The sequence below is a fragment of the Megalops cyprinoides genome, chromosome 1 (genome assembly GCF_013368585.1).
Source record: "Megalops cyprinoides isolate fMegCyp1 chromosome 1, fMegCyp1.pri, whole genome shotgun sequence".
In the NCBI taxonomy this organism is placed as follows: Eukaryota; Metazoa; Chordata; class Actinopteri; order Elopiformes; family Megalopidae; genus Megalops; species Megalops cyprinoides.
In genome coordinates, this window is record NC_050583.1 from 4,739,481 (window position 1) to 4,760,044 (window position 20,564).

Below are 20,564 nucleotides of genomic sequence, written 5' to 3' on the forward strand. Positions count from 1 at the left end.
TGAGAACTCTGGGAAACGAATCAAATCAAGCACACTGGCCACGCCCACCCGTTCCCACAGCTGCTGTGACTGACGCACTGTCACCCCGCTTCGGGACACGCTCACTCCTGCAGACACCCGTCCTGACAGCGTTCATCCAACACACCATTACCACAGACCGTGAGAGGGAGCTGCTGGAACAGGGACCCATCCTGCTTCTCTCCTCCTCTCCTTCCCTCCGTATCTCCCCTCTCTATCTGTCTCCCTCTTTCTCCTTGTCTACCCTCTCCCTGGACTGACAGGGAGTTATCCATTGTCGCCGAGAGGCTTTCGGGGCATGAACGTGCAAGACGAGCCCTCCCTCCTCTGTCTCTTGCACAACAAAAACAAAACAAAACTGCAGTCAGCCACCGATTATCTGGCTGCGGATTACCCGGTGAGCTGATTATCTCAGCCGGCAGTCACATGTGCAGTTCACATTTTTCACACCACTTTATTTTATGGGTACAATGATTTGGTCTCTCTCTCCCTCTCTCTGTCTCCTCCCTCTCTCTTTCTCGCTCTCTCTCTCACTCGCTCTCTCTGTCTCTCTCTCCCTCTCTCTCTCTCTCTCTCTCTCTCTCTCCCTCTCACTCTCTTTTTTCTCTCTCTCTTCTTTCTCTATCTCAGACCCAAACCCACTGCGTGCAGTCAAATTCCCACCGATGTCACCGATGTCCGACCATGGCCGGAGACAGCCGGGTCCTGCCCGTGCCGGAGACAGGCAGAGCCGGGTCGTGTCTAACCCCACCCCCTTGAGCGAGTGAGTGAGAGGGCCGTGGACCCGGCGGGACGGGTGAGCACATGCTCAGAACTCTACCACCAGCTCCTGTCCGAACAGGTGAGCCCCTCAAGCCCCGCCCCCATCGTAAATACCGCGCATACTTTCAACAAGCCTCGGCTCAGCCACCGCCAAAATCTGATGACCACACCTCACCCCTGCACGACTCTCCGAGAATGCCCCCAGTGTCCATGGCAACCACTCAGCGGGCTGGTGGCTGGGTCACCTTCACGCTCGTTACCTGCTGACTCCCCCCCCCCCCCCCCCCCCCCCCGCCCCCCCTCCTGCCCCACCCTCACCCTCACACACCTGATTTTCTCCATAAACAAAACTGCCTCGGTGCTGAAAGCATTGGCACAGCACACACACACACAAAGCTACGAATGCTATCACACACACATGCTCGCACGCAGAGTACACAGAAATATCTACTGAAACGTAACCATGCGCACACGCACACACACACACACACACACACACACACACACACACACACACACACGCGCACGCACACACACAGGCCGTGTCACCCGGCTACACTGTGACACTGCAGACACAGTAACAGCAACAGTGTTGCCTGATTACAGCGTTACACCTTCACTGGGTGTCCTGTTACTGCACAACGCTCTGCAACACACAAGCAGCTTCTCTCTTGCCTGTAGCCAGGTCTGTCTGTCTCTTACTGCAGGCAACTGCAATGGAAAATTCGCTTTTTGTGACATATCCCGTGTAGTGATAATAACAGTTTCTGGGCTGGAACGCAAGTGCACAAATACACATACGCAGACATCATTATGCGTTTAACACAGTTATACACATGCATATTGATAGATAGATAGATAGATAGATAGATAGATTGATAGACACAAATCATTTGTATAAGGGAGATATCTACACCATTATCTACAGCCTGCTCTGCATGTATTCAAAAACAGCTAATTCAAGAGACATGTTGACTCTGGCATAACTCATACCATCATGTGCATGGTGTGAATGTTGACCGTTTTTGGAGATTTTAAACTTGTTAGCTTCCCATTCATGCAAATCGTTGTTTATTCTAGGTACGTTAATTGAGTGTGTGATCTACCTTCGTGACCATTTTAGGTAATGCAGCTGGGGTGATGAGGAACGGGACTGATAACTGTTGGGTTTTACTGGTTTCAGTTCCAAGATTTTGGAGGAAATTGCTTTTGTACTCCGAGGGCAAGGCACCGATCCTGAATTTCCTCAGTGCATATCCAGCTCTGCGTATGGATAACATTTTACACATTTAAAATAGTGAACTATGTAAGTTACTTTGGATAAGACCGCCTTACCAAAGTAAGAAGGCTTAGTTGATGTAATTCCGCTGTTATTATATTATGCAATTAAAAAATTGTGTAATGTAATGTTGGTGTGTGTGCGCACACACACGCACACGCACACGCACACGCACACGCACACACACACACACTCACACGCACACACACACGCGCACACGCACACACACACACGCACAGCCTGTGTGAGTCTCTATCTCATTAACAATCACATTCTGTTTTCCAAAGCCCTTTTAAAGCTCCGGATCACTTCACAGAAATGCTTAAAATCAACACAAGGCGTGTGCTTTGAATACAGAGTCAGAAGGAGAGACAGACAGGCTGGGGCTGGAGCTCCGGCCATTCACCCCCCCCCCACCCACCTCTCTCTGCCTCTTTGTGCCTGAAGCCCCCTCACCTCTCTCTGCCTCTCTCTGCCTCTATCTGTCACGCTCTGTCTCTCTCTGTCCCTCTCTGTCTCTCTCTGCCTCTCTCTGTCACACTCTGTCTCTCTCTGTCCCTCTCTGTCTCTATCTGCCTCTCTCTGTCTCTCTCTGTCTCTCTCTGCCTCTCTCTGCCTCTCTCTGTCTCTCTCTGTCCCTCTCTGTCTCTCTCTGCCTCTCTCTGCCTCTCTCTGTCCCTCTCTGTCTCTCTCTGCCTCTCTCTGCCTCTCTCTGTCATGCTCTGTCTCTTTCTGTCTCTCTCTGTCTCTCTCTGCCTCTCTCTGTCTCTCTCTGTCTCTCTCTGCCTCACTCTGTCTCTCTCTGTCTCTCTCTGCCTCTCTCTGCCTCTCTCTGCCTCTCTCTGTCTCTCTCTGCCTCTCTCTGCCTCTCTGTCTCTCTCTGTCTCTCTTCGTCTCACTCTGCCTCTCTCTGCCTCTCTCTGTCTCTCTCTGCCTCTCTCTGTCCCTCTCTGTCTCTCTCTGCCTCTCTGTCCCTCTCTGTCCCTCTCTGTCTCTCTCTGCCTCTCTCTGCCTCTCTGTCCCTCTCTGTCCCTCTCTGCCTCTCTCTGTCTCTCTCTGTCTCTCTGTCTCTCTCTGTCTCGCTCTGTTTCTCTGTGCCTGCGGCCCCCTCACCTCTCTCTGCCTCACCCACCCACCTGTGACCTTCTGACCCGCAAACCTCTGGCGTGGTCCATCCTACTGCTATGACAAAGGTGGGGGGGGGGGGATTAAATCCTTACGTGGAGCATCAAGCCTGGTAGCCAGGCAACCACTCATTATGTGGGTCATTAAACAGCTTTTACCATAAACTTACATTTGATGAGGAATACTAAAACATTCCACACACCCATTCACCCATGTGGTGCAGTGGCTAACAAACCAGGCATGTTACCAGAAGGCTCTTGGTTTAAATCCTACTGAATTTTGTCACACCCCGCTAAAAATGTTTAGCCTTGAGTGTATCCAGCCATAAAAATAAAGGAGAACCTAAGTTTAACGCTGAGAAAATCCATCTCTGCTTGGTGTTTTCCATTAATCTAGCTCTGCATCTGGCCTGATCTTGAAGACTCCAAAGGTCTGTACCTCCACTGCCCACAGCTCCCAGTAAACTATTCCCAGTGAGCTACACATAGCATATAGTAATATGTAAATACAAGTTACATGCAATCACACATGAACTGTTTGAATTGCCCTTGATAACGGGAACAATCATAATGATTCAGTAGGTATGAATATTAATACAAAAAGAGGTGTTTATGCTGAGGAGAGTGTGGGGGTACAGTTCTTTGGTTTGGAGTCCGAGGAAAGGGGGTGCACCTTGCTGTGAGCCGAGGTGGTTGACCCCCTATTGAACATCATACATGGGAATAAATACAATGAGAAGATGGGCTGGAGGAATGGTGCTGTGGCCATCATATTATTGTCATTTAGCTGACTCTCTTATCCGGAACGACTTCCACAGGTTACGATTTTACATGCTATGTATTTATACAGCTGGATATTTACAGAGGCAGTTCTGGGATCAGTGCCGTACCCAAGGGTACAACAGCATTTTCCCCAGTGGGGAACTGAACCTACAACCATTTGGTTACAAGGCCTGCTCCTTACCACTATGCCACACTTCCTGCCACTAAAAGGAAGTGGTGAGTGGGGTTTTTACACTTTAACACATTATCATTATTAACATCAGATAAAGAGGCAGATAAAAACATTATCCCTGTGTGTGTGGAGGGGGAGGTGTTGGGCAATCAAGCATAATTATTTAAACTGTTTGTGTACAAAGTCCAGGAAAGGTCTGAAACGCTTTCTGCAAACATGTGTAACCACTCTGGCCCTGGCAAGCCCACCTGAGCCGTGTGTGTGTGTTAAGCTGCCCTGTCCCTGAACTCTTGCAGAAAGAGAAAAAAGACGACTGAGGCAACACTAGGCAAGGGCTGGGATTGCTCTGTCGTGATGAAGAGCAATCCCAGTGAAAGAGCCCCCTTGTTCTGTGTCCCCCCTCGACACAGACCCCCTGTACCTGTGCCTCGCTCCGGTACAGCACAGGTATGCGGCGCTGTAGGTGTGTTTGCATGCACACCGCCACTCCCTCCCACGATTCCCTGCGTCCCGCCTGCGAGACAGAAAAGATCCATTATCAGGCCCCAGCCTCCCCATGCCAGCCTCACTCTGGCTCCAACATCGCCACGGCAACTTGACCCAGAAAAGGCCAGCATGCCCCACTGCACTCCAAAGCCAGAAGGGGGGTGGGGGGATGTGGGGGGGGGGTCGCAGGGGCTCCTTCGCTGAGTCCCACAGGACTAACCTCCTGCAGGTTCAGCTCAGAATAAAGAGAACAGATTTACAGAAGACAAAAGAGAAAACAAGCTGCCCTACATCGACACCCAGCCCTACTCTACCGTGAGAGAGGGAGGGAGAGAGAGAGAGAGAGAGAGAGAGAGAGAGAGAGAGAGGGAGAGGGAGAGGGAGAGAGAGGGAGAGGGAGAGAGAGGGAGAGAGAGAGAGAGGGAGAGGGAGAGGGAGAGAGAGGGAGGGAGAGAGAGAGAGAGAGAGAGAGAGGGAGAGGGAGAGAGAGGGAGGGGGAGAGACAGAGAGAGAGGAGAGAGAGAGAGAGAGAGAGAGAGGGAGAGAGAGAGAGAGAGAGAGAGAGAGAGAGAGGGAGAGAGAGAGAGAGAGAGGGAGAGGGAGAGAGAGGGAGGGGGAGAGACAGAGAGAGAGGAGAGAGAGAGAGAGAGGGAGAGAGAGAGAGAGAGAGAGAGAGAGAGGGGGAGAGAGAGAGAGAGAGAGACAGAGAGAGGGAGAGGGAGAGGGAGAGAGAGGGAGGGAGAGAGAGAGAGAGAGAGGGAGAGGGAGAGAGAGGGAGGGGGAGAGACAGAGAGAGAGGAGAGAGAGAGAGAGAGAGAGAGAGAGAGAGAGAGAGAGAGAGAGAGAGAGAGAGAGTGCGAGAGAGAGAGAGAGAGAGGGAGAGAGAGAGAGAGAGAGAGAGGGAGAGGGAGCGAGATAGGGAAATAAAAAGAAAGCTGTTTTTGTTTCAGAATATCATTTCTTTAGAGCTTCTTTAGAACATCTATTCTTTACCTGACATATATTTCTATATTTGTATATGTATGCATACAGTACATCTGAATCCCTTTTATATGGTGCAATAATGTTACACTTACTTAGCTAGGCACACTTCATACTGTGTGTGACTGCTTACACAATCACACCACAAAAGTGTAATTGGATTTGAGAATTATTCAGAGAATCATTCATGAATCAATGAGACACGTTCAGGAATGAGAATCATTCAGAGAATCATTCATGAATCAATGAGACACGTTCAGGAATGAGAATCATTCAGAGAATCATTCAGAGAATCATTCATGAATCAATGAGACACGTTCAGGATGAGAATCATTCAGAGAATCATTCATGAATCAATGAGACACGTTCAGGAATGAGAATCATTCAGAGAATCATTCATGAATCAATGAGACACGTTCAGGATGAGAATCATTCAGAGAATCATTCAGAGAATCATTCAGAGAATCATTCATGAATCAATGAGACACGTTCAGGAATGAGTGTATGAATGGGCAGAACAAAACACCAGCAGGCAGAAGGAAGTAAAAAAAAAAAATGAACGTACAATTTATTTTCTGTTTACAGACGTGATTAAAAACAGTGGTCATTTCAGTCTCCCTGGTGTTCACAGATATAAACAGATGCACAAAACTGTAACAAAAAACAATGATAAATATAACTTTCTAATAGTATTTTGTTGTTGGCTCAGTCACTAGTCATTATCAAAACAACAAAAAAAACAGTCAGCACCTGATCCACAGAGGAACAGAGATAAACACAGAGAGAACAAAAGCGTCCCTGTGACGGCGCTAATGCTCTCCGCACTCTGGGTGCTTAACAATGGATTTACTCACTTACATTCATTTAATCGCAAAACGTGATCATGTTGAAAAACACAAACAGAGACGGACAAGCTGGTGGAACACTGATGATTTTTTTTCTAAAAAAAAAAAGAGAATTAAACAAACAATAAAATATATAAGATTCATTATGTGTTTTCAAGTGCTACTGACAACAATACATATACAGTTTACCTCATGGAAGTAACCATGCTGCAAAGCTCAAGGTGCAGGTTAAAGATCAGAGTGCAGAGGTGAAAGGTCAAACTGGCGGTGGGGGTCACGGCACTGATTTTCGAAACGTTGGCCAGACAGTCAGCACTGTGTGCTTCGTATGGGAAGGTCTGTTTCTCCCCTTGTCCAAGCTCTAAGTTTTCTAATCTGCTGGCTTGTTGAACATTTCTTGACGGGGTGGTCTGAAACCAAACATCCAGAGCAAGCATCTCCAGGCAGCCAGTGTGGGAACATCCATTCCAGTAGAAGGTTGGTTATGATACAGAACATCTGTGACCACCGTGAGCTGAAGCTTCGTCTCAGCCGTATGGAGAGGTCAACAAAGGGACAAACACGGGACGGGTAAAAGCCCATACAATATTCCCCATTTCCCTCCAAAAGCTACTGGCTTCCACAACGGATCTACTGGACAAGACTTCTGGACGAGTCATTCACTTCCAGATTTTTTTATTACAACTTTTTGAAACACGCTCTCCAAGAGTTCAAAAGGAATTCTTGAAGAGTTCTATAAGACAACTGTTCTAGAACTGTTCTTCTAGAACTGTTCTTTGAAACAAATCTCTCCACAAGATCTGAAGAGTTCTGGAAGGGTTGCTGCTACAAACTTCTGAAGGGTATTAGACGAGCATCACGATTCTACCACAGTTTTTCATCTTCTGGAATAATGCTATGCCGATCACCAGAACCACCCGCAAAACCACAGAACCGAGCATCACGGGCCCTAACCAGGGGAAGCTGCAGCATTGAGCATTAGGGACTGCGACCAGGGGAAACCTCAGGTCTGTGCCAGGTCTTGTGGAGCAGAGGCCTTATTTCACCCTGCTACTCGATCATTCACAGATTTTATTATACAAAAAGAAATACAACTGAATACAATACACTTAATTCTGAATATAATCGTTACTATTAGCAGCATCAGCTAAATGACCCCTTTTAAAACAACATTTTATTCAAATATATTTGAAATGCAATGCATAACTGCATATCTGGACAGGCTTATCTTAGACTCATGTTTGAAGCTTATTATTATGGCAAATGTGTGTCTGAGAAGTGATTAGCAGAAGAGTCTACCTGTACTTCTGTCTGATAAGGGCTCTTTATTTCTTTTTCCTCTCTCTCTTTCTTTCTCTCTCTCTGTCTATCTCTGTCTTTCTCTTTTTCTACTTTTCTCTCTCTCTCTGTAGTATCCCACATCCTTCTCTCTCCGATGGACGGATCCTCTCATTCTCTCTCTCCTCCTTCGCATGTGTTGAGGTATGCCCTCGTGACCTGCCCACTCTCATCATCTCCCTCTTCTCCACTTCCCTTTCCTCATCCTCCCCTCGCCACCTTTTCGTCTCCCAAATCTCTCTTTCTTTTTCCTTCTCTCTTATTATGTACAATCCTTTCTCTCCCCTCTTCTCTCCCTGTCTGTTGGATGTGTTGGGTCTTCCTCCTCTCCCGCTTTTCGTCAGCCTCTGTCTCTCTCTCTCTCTCTCTCTCTCTCTCTCTCTCTCCCTCCCTCTCCTGCTGTTGCTAGCACATGGTCTGCTGGCTGGACAGGGGGCTTTCCAGCGACAGGCTGGTGGGCATCAGGCTCGGCTGTGCCGTCTTAAACATGGAGGAGATGTAGAAGGCCTGAAACACAGAGACACAGAGACACAGACACGGCTCAGACCAGGCGGCGGACAGGCACAGAGGTAAAGAAGAATTAGCAAAGCAACGCCTGAAAGAGTGAAACAGCTACAAACCCTAATGTCCCTTTTCTACTGTAGTCAGAGCAGGAAACAGACACACACACACACACACACACACACATACACACATACACACACACACACACATACACACACACATACACACACACACACACACACACACACACATCACACACACACACATACACACATACACACACACACACACACACACATACACACACACACATCACACACACACACACACACACACACACACACACACACACACACATCACACATCACACACACACACACACACACACACATACACACACACACACACACACACACACACATCACACACACACACACACACACACACACACACACACACACACACATACACACACACACACACACACACACATACACACACACACAGACACGCACACACACACACACACACACACACATACACACACACACACACATCACACACACACACACACACACACACACACACACACACACACACACACACACTTTTAAACACAGGGAGGGCTCACCACCCAGTACGCAGTGATCCCCCCTTGCAGGAAGCCGGTGAGCACGTCGGTCGGGTGGTGCCGGTAGTCCGAGATCCGGCTCAGCCCGGTGTACACGGCCAACAGAACCAGCAGGAACTGGAGCAGCGGCCGCAGCAGCCGGGCCCCCCGCCACGACAACCGCGCCTGCAGGTAGAACTGGGCCAGAGAGGGTCACATGATGAGAGGCGGGGTCACATGACACGACAGAGGTCACATGACGGGAACGCGTGTCAGAACCAACGCAGGATCGTACGAGAGGGGGTTACACTGCCAGAATGAGTCACCTCCTGCAGGTGTTACACACACACAGTGGAAAACTTCCTCCAACAGGAGATTCTATAAGATGCGGAGGTCAAAGTTCATGTTTAGTATTCCGAATAATGATAATTAATATGACGACTGTTGCTGAGGACTGCTGGACTGAATACTTATTATGTAAAGCACTGGCAATGTATGCCTTGCTGAATCACAATGAACTGGAAATTAATCTGACCCTGCCGGAGTGGTACTGCCAGACCTGGCATTAAACATAAGAATTACCACAAACATCATCCAGGAGAAAAGAGCACTCTGCTGGATGGAGATGCAAATTAATTCTTGGCAACACAAGCAAATCTGTCTCAATACAACGCCAACCCCATTCCATAAGGTAATCAGTGTCAGTGAAAATGTTAAAGTTTAATGTCTGGAATGAACATTATTACCACTTGATAGTAATATCTATAACTTTTTTGATGCACAACATCTGTTGTGATTGCCAGCTTCTGCAAAAATGTAAGCGGAGGGATGCCATCTTAAGTCACTGGCTCTGTTGCTAAGGTTTCACAACAACATAGCTTATTGTTTATACTTGTGAGGAGAGGCTAGTCACTGACTGCATGACTGTGTTATACTGGTGACTTACTACAGTAGAGCATTTCAGCTACCTACAATTTTAAACCCTGGTTATCTTACATTTCTAATAGGTTTTCGTGATGTCAGCTTTGGTACAGCTCAAGCTAGAGGAGGTGACATACTTAGATTTCTTGATAGTTATCTTTTTTTTTTTTTACAGCTAGATAAAGGCACGAAGGGTATATGAAGCAATCCTACATTTTTTTCAGCTATTTTATAATTTTTCTTATTTAATTCAAACTGTGGGGATTCCTGATGATTAATGTTTTTACTTACATTACAACTTAATCACAATTAGGTTTTTTGTTTTATCACTCTGTCTCCTTTCTTCCCTGTACGGTTCCTCTTCCAAAACGATACTGTCCATTCAGGGGTCTGTATTAACTCTGTTCAGCAGCCTCACATCCTCTCTCTCTCTCTCTCACATCCTCTCTCTCTCTCTCTCTCTCTCTCTCATTCTCTCTAACCCTCTCTCACATCCTCTCTCTCTCTCTCACATCCTCTCTCTCTCTCTCTCACACATCCTCTCTCTCTCTCTCTCTCTCTCTCTCTCATTCTCTCTAACCCTCTCTCACTCCTCCCACTCTCACTGCCCCCTCTCAACCCCCTGTCTTCCTCCCCCCTCCTCTCATTCCTCTCTCTCTCTCTCTCTCAATTCAATTCAAGTGGCTTTATTGGTATGACAAAGAAACATTTGTGCTGCAGACATAAAATCACTATAAACATTATGAAGCTGAGCTAGAGAAAAAAATGCAAAGAGCAAATAAATTTACAACTGCAAAAAACAATAAATCAATAAAAGTTAATGAGTTTATCATCTACTATTAAAATGATTTTGAAAAACCTTGGAATAGAGTTTGTGCTCTAGTTAGATGTGTCACCCACTGTCCCCCAAACTGAGGCAGTTGTACACGTAACTGTAAGCTCAGTGTATCCATAGTCTTTCCTAGGGAGGAACCTTTTGAATGTCCTGCAGTCCAACTAACCCTGGATGAATTTGATTAATTTTATTGACATGGATTTCCTTCATTTGCACAGTGTGTGTTCTGTGACTGAAGTGTAGCTCTCTTTCAACGTCCTGTTGATCGTAGTGTCAGGACAGCCCGTCCTCCCCAGAGAGCCGGTCTGCCAACCTCAGTGGCCGGGCTCTGCTCACTGGGTCTGTACCTTGTTAGAGTCTTTTTTTTTTCTCGGCTCTTTATCAGTTACTGCAGTCAGTCAGCCCCTAATCTATCTCTCTTTCTATCCGCCCTCACTCACTCACTCGCTCGCTCACTTCATCTTGTCTAACCCTTCTTTCTGCCACTCTCTCCCCCACTCTCTCTCTCTCCTGCTCTCTCTCCTTCCCTAGCCCCCCTCTCTCCCACTCTCTCCTCCAATCTCTCTCTCTCTCTCTTTCTCTTTCTCTGTCAAATCCCTCTTTCTGCCACTCTCTCTCCTACTCTCGTTATCTGTCTCCTCCCAACTTCTCTGTCTGCCCCCCTCTCTCTTTCGCCTCTCTCCCCCTCTCTCCCTCTCTCAGTGACAGTTGTCTCCCGGTGCTGTACCCCTTCCCTCAGACAATGGATGAGTGCAGAGAGAGAGAGAGAGAGAGAGAGAGAGAGAGAGGGGTCATATCCCCTCCTGTCCGGCCCAACAAAGACAGCTCTGTCTCCGCCATTCCTTCCTTTCATCTCCCCCCCCGTTCCCGGCCCTGCTGAGAGACCCGTTCCCTGTCACACTGTTTCTTCTCCATCTGAGGAAAAAAAACGTCCTTTCAGACACAGCTTCCTCTCCTCCGGTGGTTTGCATTTTGCATATGTGTGCATGTGTCTGTGTGCATGTGTCTGTGTGCATGTATGTATGTGTGCGTGCGTGTGCGCGTGCGCGTGCGTGAGTGCGAGCATGTGATTGTGTGTTCACGTGTGTGTATATGCACGTGCGTGTGTGCTTACGTGCGTGTGTATGTTTTTCAGGTGTTTTGCGGGTAGGTAGACAAGTGACACTTACTGCCAGGTAAAGCATGGTGTACATAGCAAAGGAGGCGTGGCCAGAGAAGAAGGATTTCCTGCAAGAAAGAGAGATCAAAGGGTGAATCTCAAATACAATTTTGTCCTTAAACTTTACTAAAGTACTCACCTGTGGTGAAATCTCTTTCATTTGGTTCAAAAACTGAGATCGCAAGTAAATCAAAAATCCTGCTCTTCTCAGAGACAGCATTAGGCTGTCTAACTCCGCTACGCTTTTTATGACCTGTGCTTGCACCAAGAAGACACATTTCATGCTTTTAACATGACTAATACAGGAATCTGAATCTGCATTTGAATCTCTTGTACCCAGAATGCACTGCAGCACCCCTCCCTCTCTCCCCTGCGCCTTCCAAATTGTGTTGTTCTGGCCTATTCTTCTAAGCTACTCTGGTTTAGGTCTTTCTGTTTGAAATTTAAATTTATATCCATTTCATCAGATTGCCAGCCAAACGTTAACACAGCCAACATAATGATGCATTTTGGAGGCTGAAGTCAGATAGGGACGAGGCCAGGAAAGTTACACGGTTCCAAAGTGTTTTTAAAAATTCTCAACATTTCCGTAAGGACTAAATAGCTAAATGGTTCAGGGCAGCCACCTGTACACAGTTCGAAAGCTGAAATGGAGGCTGGAAAGAGCAATGAATTGTTCTATAATGTGGAGCAACAAAGCAATCACCCATTCTACATCCTTGCTTTGCAACATGCATACCCACACCTATGGACTGTATGAGGAACAAGATATTACATTCTGTATTTTAGGGAAATGGCAATTAAAGGCACCCCCCATACACACATACACATACACTGGCTGACCTGGCCTCTTCCATACTGTTGTGTAAGGAAATATGCATTACATTCTACCTTTTAAAGAAATATACCATTTAAGTCACCCCCCACACAGCATACACACATACCCATGCAGGTATATTGTCACTGTTGCCATGTAGCAGATGCTCTTATCCAGAGCAACTTACATAGATTACAATTATTACATATTTCCATTCATACAGCTGGATATTTACTGTGGCTTAAGCACCTTGCCCAAAGGTACAACTGCACTGCCCCGGGAAGGACTTGAACCAGCAACCATTCGGTTACAAGACGGGCTTACGCTGACACACAGACACAGACACGCACGCACACACGCACGCACACACACACACACAGACACGCACACACACACACACACACACACACACACACACACACAGACACGCACACACACACACACACACACACACACACACACACACACACACACACACACACACACACACACACATGCACACACACACACACACACACACACACACATGCACACACACACACACACACACACACACACGCACTGGCTGACCTGGCCTCTTCCACCATGCTGTCGTCTGTCTGACTGCAGGTGACCTCAGATATGTAGGTCCCGGGGGTGCAGTTGAGGGAGGCGTAGGTGACGCCACACACTGACAGGAAGTGGGGGCGGAGCCTCCCGACGCTCAGCTTGGCCATGTTGGTGATGGACTGGCCAATGCAGCAGCCGAACAGGAAGCTGCCCAGCTCCTTGTAGAGACTCGACACGTACAGGTTCCTCACGAAGGCGCGAGAGTGGACTCCACGGAAACGAACACGGTAACACTCGCCCAGGGCGATCTGAGAGACGACAAGGACAGGGCTGTCATCCTTCATCATCATCATCATCATCATCATCATCACCATCGTCATCATCATCATCATCATCATCACAATAATGAGAATTACTGTCCTTATCAACATAATCATAATCATCATCATCAACATTATAATCACCATCATTATCATCACCACCATCATCACAAAGATCATGATTGTCATCATCATCATTTTAATAATTACAAAAATACCATGTCTATATCATCATCATCATCATCATCACCATCACCATCAACATCATCACCACCAACATCATGACCAGAATAAACATATTGATTGTAATCACCATCATAATAATTACAATCATCATCCTTGTAAATGTTATCATCTTCATCATCTTCATCATTGCCATCACCATCAACATCATTAATATCAGAGTCATTCTCCAGATAGTTGGTAGTTGATTTTAGAACAAGGACAGCCTTCCCTAAAAAATACTGAAATCAGTGGTTGGTTTTCTGATTTACCTCTTCAAATGTTTTTGTAAATATGTATGTCTGAATTAATATTCCTCAAGTGAATACTAATAATTGCTTGAGGAGCCACACCTGCTGTATTCAGCAGCTTTCAAACAGCTGTGTGGCTGAGTCACAGTTTGTTTGCGGTGGTTGCGCTCAGGGCTGGTTTCACTTTATGTTCTGTTCTGTGTAATAGCTGTTTCCATGCCTTTTCCATGTGTTTCATGTGCCGTGCGCTGGCAAGCACCCTTATGCTGCAGTTTACAAACTCAATCACTTGAGGTGCAAAATGTAGATGTGAGAGGCTTCTACAGTGGTTGTTAGAACAGACAACAGACTAAAACCCTACTCAGTACTGCAAAGTAGGCACAATCATTTCCCTCATTCAACAGCAGGAACACTCTGTCTCTAAAGATGCAACGAGGGATTTCGTAAACTGCGGGAAAACTCCTAATGGCTTTCAGATGGGCTGGCAGGGCATTCCAGCAGGCGCCTGGAAGCTCCTCGCCCCGTTTCCAGCATCATTACGCACTCCTGGGACTTTTTTCCCAGAGAATAATCGCCGTCGTGCAGAACTAATGACACTTTTAAGTATCTGGAATCTTTCATATCGACGCACTTGTAAAGCAGTGGAAGCCGAGCGGCTGATGTATGTTCACAGCCACTGCAACCTTAGTACGCATGACAGCAAGGACCAAGAGCAGATCATAAGCAACAACCTGTCTCTGTTACAACCTGTCTCTGTAATCGTAACAAACTGTCTCTATAACTGTAACAACCTGTCACTGTAACAGTAACAACCTGTCCCTGTAACTGTTACAATCTGTTTCTATAACTGTAACAACCTGTCCCTGTAACTGTAAAAACTTGTCTCTGTAACCGTAACAACCTCTCTCTCTACGAAGTAGTGCGTTTTGGTCTAACAGCCCGATCGATAGATGTGTTACCAGTTTTCCTCGTTTTCATTCTGAAACAGGCTGTGGATCGATACAATATCCCAGGTTTACTGTTTTTCTTGGCTACCATAGCGATAGCATATTTTCACAGCAGACAGAATCAAATTAAAATCCAACTGCCTGGATAACCAACGTGACACCTATGGATGTAATTCTAGTTAAGGGTTTTTCTCTCCTCGATGGGACAACTGTGCACCAGGCTTGTCTCAGTGTGCAGCGTAAGACTAACGCAGCCCTCCAACACACTGGCATGCAACGCACTGCAGCGGAGCGGGCGCTCATTGGAGGATAGGCGCGACTCCACTGACACCATCCAATCAACTGCCAGGAGCCCGATGAATCACAGTGAGAGGGGTGGGACTCTCTCCCCCATCTCAGAATGAAGCCAGCTTGTTTCAGGGGATCCCGGTGGAACCCGGGCCGCAGGGGCCCCTCACCGTCAGGCCGGTGATGACGATGCCCCCCGCGATGAGCACGCTGTCGGGGATGGACTCTGCCTCCAGGTGAGGGTAGGAGATGCTGGGGTCGCCGCAGAAAAAGCCCCTTCTATACGGAGTCACTGCCTTCAGCTCACAGGCGAAAAATGGGATGGAGGCTGGGGGGAGAGAGGATGGGAGGGGGGAGGAGAGAGTGAGGGACAGAGAGAGAAGGGAAAGGGGGAGAGAAAGGCAGAGAGAGAGAGGGGGGGGGAGAGAGAGAGACAGGGGAAAGAAGGTGGGAAGGGAGAGGGGAGAAAAGGGGGAGAGAGGGGGTGGGAAGGAGGGAAAGAGGGGGGAAAGGGAAAAACAGAGGAGACAGTTACATAATTATTATTAACATGCCTAGCATATGCTCTGATGTACAAAAAAGACACTGTGCTAACAGCAGCACATGCTCAGCGATCCTTCCGTACAGAACACTTTAGTCTGCAGTGGACTGGTCTGGAATACGTGAGCCACAGAGTGTGTGTACCTATCAGAGGAGAGAGGGACAGAGAGTGTACCTATCAGAGGAGAGAGAGGGACAGAGAGTGTACCTATCAGAGGAGAGAGGGACAGAGAGTGTACCTATCAGAAGAGAGAGAGGGACAGAGAGAGTACCTATCAGAGGAGAGAGAGGGACAGAGAGTGTACCTATCAGAGGAGAGAGGGACAGAGAGTGTACCTATCAGAGGAGAGGAGAGAGAGGGACAAAGAGTGTACCTATCAGAGGAGAGAGAGGGACAGAGAGAGTACCTATCAGAGGAGAGAGAGGAACAGAGAGAGTACCTATCAGAGGAGAGAGGGACAGAGAGTGTAGCAATCAGAGAAGAGAGAGGGACAGAAAGTGTACCTATCAGAGCAGAGAGAGGGACAGAAAGTGTACCTATCAGAGGAGAGAGAGGGACAGAGAGAGTACCTATCAGAGGAGAGAGGGACAGAGAGTGTACCTATCAGAGGAGAGGAGAGAGAGGGACAGAGAGAGTACCTATCGGGAGAGAGAGAGGGAGGCAGTTCACATGTGGATATGTGTTTCTGTGAGTTTCTGTGCATACGTGTGTGTGCATGTGTGTGTGCGTGCATGTGAGTGTGTGTGTGTGTGTGTGTGTGTGTGTGTGTGTGTGTGTGTGTGTGTGGGTAAGTGTGTGTGTGTTGTGAGTGTGTGATGTGTGTGTGTGAGCGTGTGTGTGTATTGTATATGTGTGTGTGCATGTGTTGTGAGTGTTTGTGAGTGTGTGTGTGTGTGCGTGTGTGTTGTGAGTGTGTGTGAGTGTGTATGTGTGTGAGTGTGTGTGTGTGTGTGAGTGTGTGTGTGTGTGTGTGTGTGTGTGTGTGTGTGTCGTGAGTGTGTGATGTGTGTGTGTGTGTGTGTGGGTGTGTGTGTGTGTCGTGAGTGTGTGATGTGTGTGTGTGTGAGCGTCTGTGTGTGTGTGTGTGTGTGTGTGAGCGTCTGTGTGTGTGTGTGTGTGTGTGTGTGTGTGTGTGTGTGTGTGTGTGTGTGTGTGTGTGTGAGCGTGTGTGTGTGTGTGTGTGTGTGTGTGTGTGTGTGTGTGTGTGTTTGTGTGTGAGCGTGTGTGTGTGTGTGTGTGCGTGTCTGTGTATGTGTGTGTGTGTGTGTGTGTGTGTGCGTGTCTGTGTCTGCTTCATTCCTCCAGATTCTTGAGTGTGTCTCTGAGCTCCTCTGACAGGAACCAAGATCCAAACGAAGAGCCATCGCATTCCTGACATAACTCAACTGGAGAGGTAGAGAGACAGAAAGTGAGGGAGGGGGAGGGAGGGAGGAGAGAGAGAGGGAGAGAGATGGAGGGAGAGGGAGAGAGATGGAGAGAGATAGAAAGAGAGAGAGAGGGAGACAGGGAGGGAGAGAGGGAGAGAGAGAGGGAAAGAGAGAGGGAGAGATGGCGGGAGAGAGAGGGAGAGAGACAGAGAGGGAGACAGGGAGGGAGAGATGGAGAGAGAGAGAGAGAGGAAAAAAGAGCGAGGGAAAGAGAGAGAGAGAGGGGCTGGGATGTGGGAAACAGGGAGAGTAAAGGGAAATATGTATGTAAGGAATGTTGCCTCCCGCTACAGCCCGGGGGAAACTTAGAGGCAACTCTAGGGGAAACGTTTAAACTTTCTGTTCTGTTTTTGCTCAGCGCTTCACCAGCTCAGCTCCCCTCTCACTTCAAAGGAGCCAGAGAGAAACGCCGCCCCGTTCCTCAGCATTTACCCACGGCGCCGTGCTGCGCTCACCGAAGGAGGACAGGAGGGACGGAGCGGGAGAAGGCACTGGAAGCTCCGCGCGGCACACTGGGACAGGCCGACAACAGCGGACCCCTGAGTGCCGCTTATCAGAGTGCAGTCTGCCTCGCTAGCTGCGCACGGCAAACGGAGCGCGCCTGACGTGTGAGAGTGTGAGTGTGTGAGCATGTGTGTGAGCGTGTGAGCGTGTGAGCGTGTGAGCGTGTGAGCGTGTGAGCGTGTGAGCGTGTGAGCGTGTGAGCGAGTGTGTGAGCGTGTGAGCGTGTGAGCGTGTGAGCGTGTGAGCGTGTGAGCGAGTTTGTGAGCGTGTGAGCGTGTGAGCGTGTGAGCGTGTGAGCGTGTGAGCGTGTGAGTGTGTGAGCGTGTGAGCGTGTGAGCGTGTGAGCGTGTGAGTGAGTGTGTGAGCGTGTGAGCGTGTGAGCACGTGAGCGTATGAGCGTGTGAGTGTGTGAGTGTGCGAGCGTGTGAGCGTGTGAGCGTGTGAGTGTGTGAGCGTGTGAGCGTGTGAGCGCGTGAGCGTGTGAGCGTGTGAGTGTGTGATTGTGTGAGTGTGTGAGCGTGTGAGCGTGTGAGCGTGTGAGCGTGTGAGCGTGTGAGCGTGTGAGCGCGTGAGCGTATGAGCGTGTGAGCGTGTGAGCGTGTGAGCGTGTGAGCGTGTGAGCGTGTGAGCGCGTGAGCGTATGAGCGTGTGAGCGTGTGAGCGTATGAGCGTGTGAGTGAGCGTGTGAGCGTGTGAGTGTGTGAGTGTGTGAGCGTGTGAGTGTGTGAGCGTGTGAGCGTGTGAGCGCGTGAGCGTATGAGCGTGTGAGTGTGTGATTGTGTGAGTGTGTGAGCGTGTGGCGTGCGGTTCGTAGGGCACCCAAATATTTGACTGGTGGCGCTGGCAGAGGCTCATCTTCCTTGGGACAAATCATTTGCCACTTGTATGTCACACACAAACACGTGCACACGCGCGCGCACACACGCATGCATGCACACGCGTACACACACAAACACACACACATCTCAGGAGACTCTGGGCTATTCAGCTATTCACATACAGATTTTTACAGCTTCACAACAAGACACAAAACGTCTGCAAATTGCAGAAAAATCTGGCAACCAGCTGTGAACATCCTTAGTCTCCCTGCTGAGGGAGAGAGAGGGGGAGAGACAGAGAGAGAGAGAGAGGAAGGGAAGAAGAGAGACAGAGAGGGAGAGAGAGGGAAGGGGGGGGGGGGGGGGGGGAGGGAGAACCGAGCAGGGCTGGACTATGAAGGGAACCCTTTCGCAGCGAACATTAAGCTGGGGGCTGTTTCCAATTTACACTTCCAGAACCACAGCCCAGAATGTGCTCAGTGCCAGAGCAACAACAACAAAATAAACGAAAGCAAGAAGGGTGGGGAGGGAGCAGAGAGGAGAGGAGAGAATTAAGAGTTGGAAAAGATGCGTTGAGGGCTTTCTCTGGAAAAAAACAGACGGAGGCCATTAAAAACAGAGCTGGAATGTGTGGGTCAGCGTGCTGAGACCCGCTCTGTAAACAAGACCCTCTCTGGGGCCACCCCTCTCCCCTCCATCCCGGACACAGACCCACAGCTGGCTTGGGGGATCCCTCCCCCACCCCTCCCCACCCCGAGCACACCTGGAGTGCACGGCCCTGCGCCTCTACATTCCACCTGTGCCCCTCCACACCTGACCGAGCTCACCGTCACTGCCATATGCAGTTACAGAGACTCCACACCTGACCGAGCTCACCGTCACTGCCATATGCAGTTACAGAGACTCCACACCTGACCGAGCTCATCGCCACGTGCAGTTAGAGAGACTCCACACCTGACCGAGCTCACCGCCACGTGCAGTTAGAGAGACTCCACACCTGACCAAGCTCACCGCCACGTGCAGTTACAGAGACTCCACACCTGACCGAGCTCACCGCCACGTGCAGTTACAGAGACTCCACACCTGACCGAGCTCACCGTCACTGCCATATGCAGTTACAGAGACTCCACACCTGACCGAGCTCACCGCCACGCGCAGTTACAGAGACTCCACACCTGACCGAGCTCACCGCCATATGCAGTTACAGAGACTCCACACCTGACCGAGCTCACCGCCACGCGCAGTTACAGAGACTCCACACCTGACCGAGCTCACCGCCACACGCAGTTACAGAGACTCCACACCTGACCGAGCTCACCGCCACGTGCAGTTAGAGAGACTCCACTCCTGACCGAGCTCACCGTCACTGCCATGTGCAGTTAGAGACTCCGCACCTGACCAAGCTCACCGTCACCGCCACGTGCAGTTACAGAGACTCCACACCTGACCGAGCTCACCTCCACGTGCAGTTACAGAGACTCCACACCTGACCGAGCTCACTGTCACCACCATGTGCAGTTACAGAGACTCCGCATCTGACCAAGCTCACCGTCACCGCCACGTGCAGTTACAGAGACTCCGCATCTGACCAAGCTCACCGCCATGTGCAGTTACAGAGACTCCACACCTAACCGAGCTCACCGCCATGTGCAGTTACAGAGATTCCACACCTAACCGAGCTCACCGCCATATGCAGTTACAGAGACTCCACACCTGACCGAGCTCACTGTCACCACCATGTGCAGTTACAGAGACTCCACACCTGACCGAGCTCACCGCCACGCGCAGTTACAGAGACTCCACACCTGACCGAGCTCACCGCCACGTGCAGTTAGAGAGACTCCACTCCTGACCGAGCTCACCGCCACGTGCAGTTACAGAGACTCCACACCTGACCGAGCTCACCGTCACCGCCATGTGCAGTTACAGAGACTCCACACCTGACCGAGCTCACCGCCACGCGCAGTTACAGAGACTCCACACCTGACCGAGCTCACCGCCATATGCAGTTACAGAGACTCCACACCTGACCGAGCTCACCGCCACGCGCAGTTACAGAGACT

At 49.1% G+C, this 20,564-nt stretch overlaps 1 protein-coding gene across 1 annotated transcript in view; it reads right to left on the reverse strand.

The window, feature by feature from the left end:
* Positions 1 to 7,276: 7,276 nt before the first annotated feature.
* LOC118792671 (phospholipid phosphatase 3-like) overlaps positions 7,277 to 20,564 on the reverse strand; it is a 24,686-nt gene continuing 11,398 nt past the window's right edge. Inside the window, exons 2-6 of the mRNA XM_036550569.1 lie at positions 15,382 to 15,539; positions 13,205 to 13,491; positions 11,828 to 11,885; positions 8,924 to 9,100; positions 7,277 to 8,295 (exon numbers count right to left, since the gene is read on the reverse strand). Of these exons, the coding sequence (XP_036406462.1) occupies positions 8,194 to 8,295; positions 8,924 to 9,100; positions 11,828 to 11,885; positions 13,205 to 13,491; positions 15,382 to 15,539 (782 nt within the window). The 3' untranslated portion in view covers positions 7,277 to 8,193. The remainder of the gene's footprint in view (positions 8,296 to 8,923; positions 9,101 to 11,827; positions 11,886 to 13,204; positions 13,492 to 15,381; positions 15,540 to 20,564) is intronic.